The sequence below is a fragment of the Thalia democratica genome, chromosome 3 (genome assembly GCF_965202585.1).
Source record: "Thalia democratica chromosome 3, ktThaDemo2.hap1.1, whole genome shotgun sequence".
Taxonomy (NCBI): Eukaryota; Metazoa; Chordata; class Thaliacea; order Salpida; family Salpidae; genus Thalia; species Thalia democratica.
This window is the reverse complement of record NC_139167.1, coordinates 57,819,753-57,832,791: the sequence shown is the minus strand read 5'-3', so window position 1 is coordinate 57,832,791 and position 13,039 is coordinate 57,819,753. Positions and strand designations below refer to the sequence as shown.

Genomic DNA, 13,039 nt, shown 5'->3' with positions numbered 1-13,039 from the left:
TATCTTAAGCCGTTGCTTTTTTAACTAAAATAAAAGTTAAGTAGAAAGAAATGTATTTACTTAGTTTAACAGAAACTCAGCAAAATTAAATTATTTTGGTATCTTTACAATGTCTGTGCTTATACTTCATTAAACAGGTTCGAAAAGAAACATGTATAACAAACTTTTATAAAACAGAGTGACTACAAGTCTTTCAAAGCGTATGTATAACTGTTTTACTTTAAATTTTTAATAAAAAAAAAAACAAAGGTCTAAGATTTTATCTTAACAAGAATTTATTTAAAAGTCGATTAAAAAAAGAGCAGCTAGAAACTAGAGTTTTTTTAATAGAATTATCAAAAACAATAAATTAAGTAAAATAGTTAAACAATTTTTACGTACTAAACAAAAATCATGTTTTATTTTTATTTAAAACGGATAACTACTTTATGAAATTTGTCAGTAATTACAATTGCTTAAAATAAAAAAAAATACTCAAATTAGTATATGTATGCTTTTAAAGTGTTTAAAAAGAATTCAAGAAGCAAAGTCTAATATACATTTGTTTAAAAAAACTTTTAGAAGAATGTATGTAAACATTTGAATCGTAAACTTTATAAACTGTAAACTTAGGTTTTAAAATAATCTTTTTCTATAATTCAAACAAATCTTATTTCAATATGAATTAATCAAACTACAATGAAAATAGTTTTTTTGAAAACTGTACCAAAATCAATTAACTTTAAACGCCTATTCATAGTTTTGAAAAATAAAATTTAAGAAAAAATTAATTTATACTAACACACAAAATAAAGAAATTTTTTAAATATTTGGCAAAAGTTTACTGATAAACGGAATTATAATACTCAGCGTTGTTGATCACATGTGGTTTTTGTGATGTCATAAAATGCCTTACAAACTTTTGTGACGTCAAAACTCCGCTCGCGTCACTCTCGAACGAATCGACGGATGACGTCAGTGATCCTAGCGACTCCTCGAAGTTCGCCTCGGAGGGAAAGTACCAGTAATGAGAGTCAATGTTTTTTCCAACCGCGCATTTGTAATGACAGTTGATGCTGGCCATTTGCGCTTGTCTGGTTTGTCCGTCACCAACATTAAATGAACCAAAGCTCGACTGAAGATTCTTCACGTTTTGCTGATTGAAGCCGGCGACTGAAGAGATTTGTGCGGCTTTTGTCGGCGGTTGCTCGTAATTTTGTGCTGCAGTTGGAAAATAAGCTGGGATTAGCTTGTGATAACTACCGTGTTTGTTTTGGGCTGCAGAAAAGCCGGTTGCGTGTTTTGACGGCCCCCCGAGCCAACTCGAGCACGTAGCTTGCCTCTGCTGTTGGAAAACCCCAGCTTTGTTTGTGTTACCTATCTCGCCTGTACTTTGTTGGGAAAATTGTACCGAGCTCCTCCTGCAAGTGAGGCAAGTGCAATGATTGTAATAAGCTTCCACCTGGTTGAAGCCAGTTCTTTGCAGTTGTAACTTTCTCGGGTGACAAAATTGCCTATGCGACATTTGAACCATGAAATTGTTGCTTTTTAAACGCATCAGCTGCTGATCGTGAGTGTGGCCGCAAAAGCTGTTTAACTTGTGCGCGTTTTGTTTTTCTTTGAAATTTTCATCAGCAGCACTTTTCCTCACTTGTTTGTTACCGCTTCCCCGCATTCTTAACAGACTCGTGGGTTGCAGCCTCCTTTTCCTTGAAGCTTTTGTTGCCGTCTTCATTGGTACTGTTAGGATGCAAACATGATGTCAAAACTTGTGAATAAAACTCAGACAGTTTTATTGAAAAACATTGAAGGTTTTCAAGAATAAAAAGTCATTAAATGAAATTTATTTCTCTATTTTTGTATTGCAAACTGAGTGCACAAACTTACTTTTAACAAAATTTGAATATATTCTATGATAAAGTTTGATTTGACTTCAAATTTACAAAAGACATATTGAAAATTTAATTATAAAAGAAGCTATAACTTTTAATTCGACATTATCAACCATGTCAAGCTTTGAAACCATTTACACTTAGAATAATATAATTACTGGCACTTAAGATATTTTTTATTACAAAACAACTTGTCTCACCTTTGACTGGAGTTTTCTTTGGAACATTCACAAAAAGTTTCGGTTGAGTTCCAACGTTGAAATGTTCATAGTTTAGATTTGACACGTTAAAAAACCCACTGTTTATTTTGTCCATTGTTTATTGTTTACACTTTGAAAACGTTTCTGCAAGCAAATTGCAACAATTTTATTATTAATGTTTTTTTTTTTACTCAATTATAAATATTTTATTAAAAAATCTTTTAAAACTGGAACGCTTTTATTTTGTGAGATATATCTTTAAAAACTAAACTTCAGTAGTTTTTACTTAAGTATAAATTTTAAAAGATTTTGCTTAATATTCTTTCAAAATATTATGCAGAAACCAATTCAAACAGCAATATTTACTTGTAAATTATTATAGCAAGTAACATTTTGTTATAAGCTTTTCTATTGAAAAGTCATCAAGGATATAATAAGTTAGCCTTACTTTTTTTCATTTAAGTTTAAAGAAACAGTTAAAAATTGACAGCTATTTTTTAGTATGCTACTTATAAGCATTGTAAACTATATTTTTGTTTATAATGCTTTAAATAGAATATAGCTGGAAAATCAAATTTTTATTTTATTCCAAAAAAAATATGAACAAATAGAGTAAAATTGTAGGTTTAACTGTATTATAAAGAGCAACAATGAAAGAAAAAATAAACTTAAGCACTGCAAAACTTTAACAATAAAAAACTTTTAAAAAAGTAATGTATATAAAAAAACAATAGTTAGCTATTAATAAAAGGTTTAATACAATTTTTAATACGTTTAGCATACTTGTTTTTTGTCTTTGAATGTTTATTTTTTGTTTCTCTTAAATAGGAGCAAAAACAAACTTTTTCTAACTTATTTGTGTAAAGTTTATCACTTTTTCTAAACACACAACTAATCGATTAAAATACTTGCAAATATGTTTTTACTTGCAGTTGTTTATTTTAGTAAGCGAGCTCTGCTTTTACCCGTAAAACAAATGACTCCAAAAAACAACAAAAACAAGAAAAACTGCAATTTTTCCAATAAATAAAACTTTCAAAAACTTCTCATGCTAAATGCGCTCGCGCGTTCTGAACGACTTGAAAGAAGACTACATAATTGCACATCAAAACATCAAAGATAAAAAACTGTTTTCATTTCAACTTCAAAAGTACAAACGACCCTGCATCGTGTCAAATTGAATAAAAACAGCACGAATCGAATCCGTTAAAATTTATTTTTGTCGCGCAACGATTTCTGCAGATAAATAAAGAAACATCGTGAAGCGGACGTTGGGAAGAGAGCGCGCGAAAAAAGCATAAATATAAGAAGAGCACCGCGAAAATAAAAACAGAAAAAGTGTGTCCCGTACGAGTTTGCTGTGAAAAGTTTGAAGAAAAACTACATTTATAATGATGAATGATTGATGCATTATTGAGTTGGTGATAACAAAAACGGCTTTCTTTTGACCTTTGTATAACACTTCTAAATTGTGAGAATGAGTTCTGGGTCTGGTAAACTGGCTTAACGTAAGTTCATCAAAGTAGAGCATTCTACATTTGTACTTTCTTGTTTTTGTATAACTCTGCACTGGATTAAAATGTTACTAATTTAAATGATAGGCAAACTTACCAGACGTACACACACATTTTTGTTTATACTTTTTAATGAATTCTATCATAAGCTTTACTACGACGACAAGAAACAAAAACAAAATAAAGAAATATATTGGAAAAAAATCTTTAGTTACTTTTAAAACTTTCAACAAAGTTTTCAAGGCTATGTACTACGGCAGATTTAATGTAGTACGTTTTAGCAATTTAAGAATAGTTGAACAACCTTCATTACCCAACGTACAAAAATATCGTTTCAGTTGTGAAGAAAACTGTTTTACTATATATCTCCAGGGCAAAACATACTAAACTAATCTGTGAGAGTATTTATAGCTTTTGGTCGCTCGGGACTTGCTAATTAAAACTTTAATTAAGGCTCCAAAGTACAAAATTGCGGCAGGTGAACGCTATATAAATAGTTTTATGTAATTAATTGTAACACAACAAATAATCAAATGAACGCTCCAAAGTACAAAGTTGCAGCAGGTGTTACTAAGCAACAGTTTTCAATTTATTTTCTCTCAAAAAATATAGTATATTGTTTCAAACATTTAATGGCTACCAATTACGGTAATTATTTCGTATGTTTAGAAAATAAGTAAATAAACAGCTTTGTAATTATGCCTTGATGACTTATTTCAGTTCTCCAAGCTGAAAAAAACGGTTGAAATACAAACAGTATTTAAAATTTGAAAGCTATGACAACAAAAATAATTAAATTGTAAAAGTTTCGTTTACAAATTTTCTACGTTTCCAAAAACAGTGTGAAAGTTTTAAAAGCTTGAAAAAAAAATTAAACAACTGTTGTAAACTCAACGAAATTTTAGCAACTGAAACTAACTTCTTATAACTTTGAAAAAGTATTGTTTTCTACTGTGTCATACAAAACAGCCTGCTTAATGTGTGTTTTTTTTTTTAATATATCAGTTTAAAAGATTAAAACGCACAAAAACAAGAAATTGTGTTTTTATTACACTTTTGACACAAATCCAACATTTTCAATACGGGCGTTTCTATAAATAAGGCTTAAAACATGTATTTTTTAATTATTTATAGCATTATCTTGTTTTTGTTTCTTAAAAATAATGCATTTAAAAAAATATATAAGAAAGTTACAACCAAGTTGTTTTATTTTATCATGTCAGATATAACTATAAAGATGAGGCTAATTTAAATTATAAAAATAGCATAACTTAAAAAACAAAAAAAAAACTTTATTAAATTCATTTATTTTTATTTGATGTTAATATATTACTTATATATACTTTTATAAAACTTGCGAACAAATTAGCAATTGTTGCACCTCTACGAGATTTTGAAATACGATATTAAGTTACTAATGAAAGCACATATAAAATAAAAAAAAAAGAACTATTTGCTCTTAAAAACCTGTTTTGAAATGTTTACTAACAGATTTGTTTTTCGGGTGTTGAAAGTAAGCATTTATTATCTTATCTGTATTAGTACTTGTCTAACTTTATCATACTATAAAAAAATTTAACGGAGCACTAATTTTGTCTATTTCATTACATAAAACGTTACCAAATTAAATATAAACCAATGAAAAATCATAAGTTAATAGTTATAACACTTTAAATGAAATTTAACATAGCAGCAAAACTAAAGCATATATTAGAAACAATTGAAGTATTTTTTTTGGCCAGGTTGAGTAGGTTTTTTATTTATAGAATATGTTTTTAAAATTCATTAATTACATTAATTTAATATTCTTAAAAAATTAATAAACCAATATGTATTTTACATTTATCGGGTACACATTGTTTTCAAATTTAATTTCCTTACTTTGTCTATTCTAAAAAAAAAATTCTTCATAGGTATTTTTTCTTAGTGAAACAAGCTTATAAAAATTAATGCACAGTATACAGCCTATCAAAATAACTTATATAACTTTAAGAAATTTACAATAATAAGAAAGGAAAAGTACAAACTACCATAAGCTACCTACCTCCACTCGTATAAACTTTTCACTTTTTAAAAAGCTTTTGTGAAACTTTTTACACACAAAAAGAGCGCAAACAGAGTTAAGTAACACTGGCAGTTTCTATAATTAGTTGGCAATGATCAACACGAAACAATCGGCTGATTGATGCTTAACAGCTTTTAAACCAACTCAGGTTGCACAAGTGTTTAATTATCTGACGACTAAAAGCCCTTAGTAGCCTCAGCGGTGGGCGGACGATTGTTTCACAACAAAAGTGTTTCAATTCAGCCGTTTAATTCAATTAGTTGCTGCTCTCAATTTGGCTTCTTTCGAAATTGAGTAGGTGTGCTTTAGTCAAAGTTTAAATTCCATAAAGTGGGCAGACCAGCTGTCGAGATCAAATAAAGTTGTTTTAAATCTGCTGTTCGAATTACTAAAAAATAATTCTAAAGCAACTTAATTTGTGAGTAAATAATTCCGGCGTTTCCGTTTCTGCACATAAGCAATTGCCATTGTACTCTAACTTTCATTAATTAAATTAATAACGTGTTTTTTTTTACTGATCGAAAAAAATATTGATGAGTTTAGATAAACAAACATCAATATACACACACTTTTTATTCTTTAATACACAACTAAACCCTAAATGTAATACTAATTTAAACTAACATATAAAAATTTTAATAGATCTAGTTTGCAAAATCAAAATATCATCTATGATTTGATTAACTATTCTATTTAAGCAACTTTAGCACCGTTTTGGCTTGTTTAGGAGTTTAAAAAATCCAAAATAAAAATAAAATTTTCACAACTTGTTGTTTTCTCAACTTTTATGTATAAGTTTTTACAGGAGCGTGCTTTCAATAAACAAAACAAATATTAAACTTTGTTTTTCACAAATAAACAACTGTTTATTTATTATGTTCATTGTTATTATTCATATGTGCTTTTTACAGCTGTAAATTAAGTTCGTTTAAAACAAAAATTGTAAGTATTTTTAAAAACTTTGTTCTTTTACTATGAAACTGTTATTCATTTTAAATATGAAAATAAAATTGTTTAGGTATTTATTTAGCTAAGAGTATACAAATTGTAAAATTCAATTGTGCTTACTTATCAAAACTATTTGACTTAAATAAACTCATAAATCTAAATAAAAAACCCAAGTTAGGACTACTAGAGTCATATAAAAATATTATTTTTCTGATTTGTTAGTAAAATGAACTACTACTAAGTTTTCAAGACCATATTAAGTTAAAGGTTTTATTTGAAAACTTAGTTGATAAACTTTAAAAGCGTACAAACTATTTTCTACTGAATTATAAAGGTAAATAAAAGAAAAAAAAAATAACAAAATAACACTTAACCTGTTGTACATACTAGTTTGTAAAAAATAAAATTAACAACCTATATAAAATAGTATGACTTATTGTTTGAAAAATTAATTTTTTTTAAAAAACATTTTAAAGAAAATTCACAACAAAGCAAAAACATTGTAACTACTTCATTAATCTTAGTTTTATGCCTTAACCGTACTTAAATTAATCTGAGATTTAAGAATTTTTACTAATGGTAAACTTAAGCTTTTGATAAAACAAAAGCAAAAAACTAATAAATGCTTTAATGTTCACTTTTTGCAACTTCGCTAAGTTTAAGCAATCTATATTACTTGGCAGTCATATTAAAAGCAAGACATTAAAGTAGCTTTCTTTTTAGTTAAGTAACTGACTATAAGTTCTTTGAAAAACATTTTGTTATCCAAAAGACAAATAAGCTTTTTTCTACGGAGAGGTTTTTTTCAAACTATTTTTATAATGCAAAATAATTTGATTTAAAAGCACGAAAAACAGTTTTCTAACTTCAATTTTGTCTAAATCAATTCAGTATATTTACTTTATTAAACATTTATATTTAAAAACTAGATACACCGCTTTTATCTGCATAGTTTTTTTTTCAAAAACACAAAAGTTTAAATCATCGTGAAATATTTATAGCTTCTTATCTTTGCAACTAAAGTGTTTTCTGCCGAACTTAAATCAAAACAACTAAAATTTGATTTAAAATGACTGAGAGGACGAATAAAAAAGTCGATAAGAGAAAAGGCATACGAAAAAAGAGAAGAAGAAAAAAGTTGATTTCAGGCTTAAATAAAGTGTTAAAACTTAAGCAATTAAAAGTTAAATCAGTTTTTGGATTTTTATGTAAGTTTTTTTGTATATAAAAATTATTTCTGGTTTAAGCTTCATACCTAAATGTGTCATTATCTAAAAAAACATACTTACATTTCTTTTGTTAACAATAAACAAGTTTTGCTTTTTGCCATTTTAAAGTTTATATAACGCCTAATTATGTAATTGTTTACAGTTTATAAATAGATAAAAACTTTTAGAGTAAAATAACAACAAGTACTCTGTTAAAACTATACTAAAACAAGTTACTCTTTTGTTTAACATGATTTCGAAATAATTTTTAACAAAAACATTTCATAAAATTATTGAACTTTTAGCCACTTCGTATATTTTATCTATACAGTATGAGATTAATTATAACTAACAAAACACTCACAAACGTCTTATACATTTAATGAAAGTTATGATCAATCAAATCATTTGCATTAAGGCTAGAAGTTTACAACATTTTAAAACTCTTTTTTATTTTAGTAAGCCGTATAAAATAAATAAAATAAACTTTAAAACCAAACTTTTACGCTTTTGAAAAATTCAGTTAGAAAAGTCTACTTTTATGTTTTAAAAAATGTTACTATGTTTAAAATAGATTAGTTTTATCTAGGCTAAGCTTTAAAGTTCTTTATCATAAAAATACCGTAATACCAAAAAGATGGTTTTAATTACAAAGTCTATTTATAACAAATTGAAGGTGTTAATTTATAAGCTTTTATTAGCTTGGGTGTGCTAATATACATGAACTTAAGAATCGATTAACTAGCCTTTAAGTAATTAAAGTTTATATTTTTTTAAGTGCTAAATAAACACAAATACGTCATACATTAAAACTAAATTGGTGAGTGATCGATCAACGCCTTAATGCTCTTTATAAATCTCTTTTCAATAAAACAAACAAGTTTTTTTAAACTTTACTTACTTGGTTTTTCAACATTACCTATTTAATCCGACAAGCTTAAAGTACTTGAGATTCGCAAAATAATTTAACAAAAATAAAACAATCTCCTGTTACAAAACCTAGCAGTCCTTGAAAAGTTTATAGAAAAAATGTGAATTTGTTTTAAATAAAACGTAACTAGCTAATAAACATAGGCAATTTAAAAGATTTTGTAGTGAATAAGTATGTTGTTATACAATTAACTGTTATTTTGCCTTTGTTTTTTTTTTGAACAAAACTTTATTTAAAACATAAATTGTTTAAATAAAGTTCATTTTTTTAGATTTTTAAAAGTAAGTTAATTTAAGGCAGGGGTCGGCATAATTAAAACAATTTTTATTGTGAGGAGATGATTATTAGTAGATTATTAGAGAACTGACAAAATTTATATAACGAACAGTTTTAGTACTTATAAATAAACTCATTTCACTTAAAGTTTTCATAAATTTAAAAACTTACTGAAAAATGAGATTGAATAACTGAACAATGAAGTTATATAAATAAATAAAATGTGTATACAAACGATTGTATGGGAAAAAAAACTATCTACATTTTAATAGTTTTTTTAATGATTTTTTAAGTTAAGATATTTTACTGGCAGTTTGTACGATACTTTGAAAACATATTTTTAATGTTAAAATATTTATAGATTTCTGTTCAGTTCGTTGGCAAGTAATATCTTTGTTTTATTTTTGTGCTAAATTCTATTAGCTACAACAAAGTATAAGTTACTACAGTATGCACTTTAAATACTAGGTATACTGTTTAAAAATTTAGCATTTATGTGTTTTGATAAGTATCCTTTTTATAAATTTAAAAAAAAAATTCTTAAAAGTTTGAAAAAAGGTTCAGTAATCTAATCAGTCTAAAATTAACAGTCGTTAAAAGTAAGACAAAACTAACTATACTATTGAAGATGCTTCTTTTATATCGTAGGTGACACTTACAGACTAACTTAGTTTAAGAATGGCGATTTAAATGTTGTTGTTTCCCACTTAAAAACAAAACCATGTGAATCTAAATATTGATCAAACAATGTTTCAAAAGTTACTTTATTTTAGTTTCTATTGCTGTTTTTTTTATTTTTGTCAAACAAACCAAATTTAATATGCTCCGCCTTCTTGAAAGTTAATGTACACATACGAAAAACTTTTATATAAACAATATTGTGCAAAGATTGTTTGCTAATAGTTTGCTAATAAAGATCCTAGCAAAACAAGTTTTAAATGCACAATGTACATGTTTAGCTTATTTATTTTTTAATACTTATTTTTTCAGAACTCCGTTGAAATGTTAAAATTTAACAACTGTGTTATTATTACAGTAAACAACATGCAATTGTTTTTTTTTTTCATTCATTATTATTAGTAATATCTACCGCATACGCATTTAGAAAAGTAATCGAAAACGTTTAAAAAAAATTATCCGCTAAACTGGGAAATTAAAAACTTTAGAAAATTAAGCTGCTTCAATATGAGTTAAAATGGGTGCTTTTCAAATTTTTGAGAAGAAATAACGCGATATAATACGAATTAATCCTCTTAATACCGGTTATATTTTTTATCTGACTTTGTAAACATGTATGGCTAACAAGCTTCTTAGAAAGGAAACCGTTGCGAACGAGTTTTATTCACTCAACGTTTATTTTTAGCATCATCAAAAATTACAATTTTTGATTTTTCGAATACTAACAAGTAAAATTATGACTTGTTTTGTTTACCAAAAAATGATTAATTAAACAAATAAAGTTTTGAAAAATATTCATATGCAGCTTGTTCAAAGTATGAGTACACATTAATGAGCTACTTGTTTTTATGATCAAAGTTGTTTTAAAAAAGCATTAAATCAATATTTGTTCTGAGATAATTATAAAATGACCGCAGTTTTAATTGAAAAACAAACAAAATGGCAAGTTTTAATAAATTAAAAAAAGATAAACTTACACTTATTTTCTGATTTAAGTATTTATGTTTAAGCGCTTTAAATAAAATTGGCGTGACTCGTAAAAAAATTTAACACTATTGTATAACGTAAGTTATTTTTACGTAAGTTTTAATTAACATTTAAAAGATAAATTTAAGCTAGATGTTTTTTATTTACAACAAGAAATATTTATAATTTACTATACGTAAATTTTATGAAATTGCTTTTAAACTTAGACAATATTTTTAAAATCCTTGTAAACTGTAGACTTAGTTTTTACTATATCTCTACTTTCATTTCAAATTATTTAACAATTTTTGAAATAAGCGTTATACAATTTTTGAACATGTTTTTTAAAATGAAAATACTTAAATTAATTTAGCAATTTGTTTTATTTTTAAATCGAAAGTATCATTATATTTTTAAACTTTATTCAGTTATACTTTTTTTTTTAAACTAAGTATTTACTTAAGGTAAAAAAAAGTGTTTTAGTTACTTGATCAAAGTTTAGTCATAATTTTACACTTAAACTAGTGATGTTGCGGTTTTACTTAAGAAAATTGTGGAAAAAAAATCTTTGTTTACTTTAGATTAAGTTTCAATTTAAAACAAAAAAACGTTTTGCATAAAAAATAAGCTGATTATAGAAGTATATAAAGTTAAAATAATGTGGTATAATTTATTTTGGGATTTAATTAAAAACTACTTAAGTAAAAGAAATAAACGCATAAATTGTAATTTATAAAGTTAATGCAGTTTCAATTATATCAAATATGAAACTAAGACAAATTATTTTACTAAAGGTAGATTTAAAACGAGTAAATGTGTCCGAACGTATTTTCAGTTAAAGAATAGTTTTGTTTCATCAAGAAGCCATTGATCAACGAAATACGGCCTATGAAAGTTTTTTTTGACATCAGGTTCAAAATTTGTTCAAATAAAGAAAAAATGAACGCTGTATGACGTCCAACGATTTATTTTGCTGTTCCAGTTGACTGATCAATTTCAATTAAAACAGATCATAGTTGTGCGTGTAGAAGGTCTGATAAAGTTATCTTGTATAAAGACATATAGATCATAAACAAAATTTTAACAATAACCTAACCAAAGCACAGTGATATTTTTGAAAGTTTTAAGAAGCTAAGCTGTGAAAATTAAAAAATATTTTATTCAACTGGTTAATTCAACAAAAACGTTTTATGTTTTAAGAGCTTAGCATTTAATGCCAGCCACGAAACTTTTTGCTTATTACCAAGCGGTATGAAGTTTTTAAAGTCGATAAACTTTTATTAATCTGTCAATGGTATTGCTTTTATGACGCTTATATGATTGGCCAAAGATTTTTGTTCGATGGACTTTATAGATTTTTTTTTTAAATTTTTGAACAAATAGTGTTTATCTGTGTGTAACTCATTAGACATAAACTTTGTAATATTAGATTTTATTAAAATATTTGTTTTAAAACTGCAAAACCACTTTTCTAATCATAAAATTACTTACTTTTGTGCAACTTATTTATCTAGGTTTCAATAAACAACATATAGTTTATGATAAATGTTTTTGTTGATTTTAAATTAACTTACGTAAATAATGTACTTAATTCTACCTTGGTTGAGCTTTATTTGTTTAATTATTATAGTTTTAGCATATTATATAAGTTAAAAATTAATATTATAAAAACTAAAACTAAATATAATTTTACTCTTTAATCAATACCAGAATTATTTATTCTTTTTAATTTATTTTACCAACTTGCCATTAATTAGTTGTTTTAATTAACTTGTTTTATATGAAAAGAATTTCAAAAAAGTTTTGACTACGTTACAGCTATAAAACCATTTGTTTTGTGTATGTTTTGTGTTATCTTACTCTTATAAACTAAAAAAAAAGAATTCAAAACTATTTTTAACAGCTGTTAAAGTTAGTTTGAAGTTACAAAAAGCTCTAAACTTTTAAAAGTTATTTAGTATTACCTGATGTGTACATTGCTTTATAGTAATATTTAAAAAGATAACTAAAAAGACTGTTAAAAATTTTCAAATCATATACAAAACCAATTAATACTAAAACATAATCGCCTGTGATAATCAAGTTAAAGCTTACTAATGCAATATAAACAATAACAAAAAAGTTTCAATCATAAAATATTATACAACTTAATTTAATAGTTATTTAATTTTCAATGTTATTTTTACCGTATTTTATTTTCTTTTAAGTATAATGGACTCTTTTTAATTTAAAACATGACTTAAATTAGCATGCTTAGATATACCGTATAAGTTTAAATTAGAAACATAACAGTAACAAGTTATAAAGTTATTTTCAAACACTAGTCAACTTCTTAAGGATTTTAAACGGAAAAGTTATTATTTATAAAAGGAAGACTTTAAA

The 13,039-nt window shown here is 25.8% G+C and overlaps 1 protein-coding gene across 1 annotated transcript; it reads right to left on the bottom strand.

Moving 5' to 3' along the window:
• Positions 1 to 820: 820 nt before the first annotated feature.
• Positions 821 to 2,204, bottom strand: LOC145832451 (uncharacterized). Its single transcript, XM_082939766.1, has 2 exons — positions 2,072 to 2,204; positions 821 to 1,719 (listed from the first exon to the last, which is right to left on the bottom strand). Exons 1-2 carry the CDS (start codon positions 2,184 to 2,186, stop codon positions 821 to 823), a joined length of 1,014 nt encoding a protein of 337 aa, XP_082795892.1. The 5' UTR covers positions 2,187 to 2,204.
• Between the last annotated feature and the right edge of the window lie 10,835 nt (positions 2,205 to 13,039).

Coding starts and splice junctions, on each gene's coding strand:
- LOC145832451 (XM_082939766.1), bottom strand. CDS start 2,186: ATGGACAAAATAAACAGTGGGTTTTTTAACGTGTCAAATCTAAACTAT. Junction 1,720..2,071: donor AAAGAAAACTCCAGTCAAAG/GTGAGACAAGTT, acceptor GCATCCTAACAG/TACCAATGAAGACGGCAACA.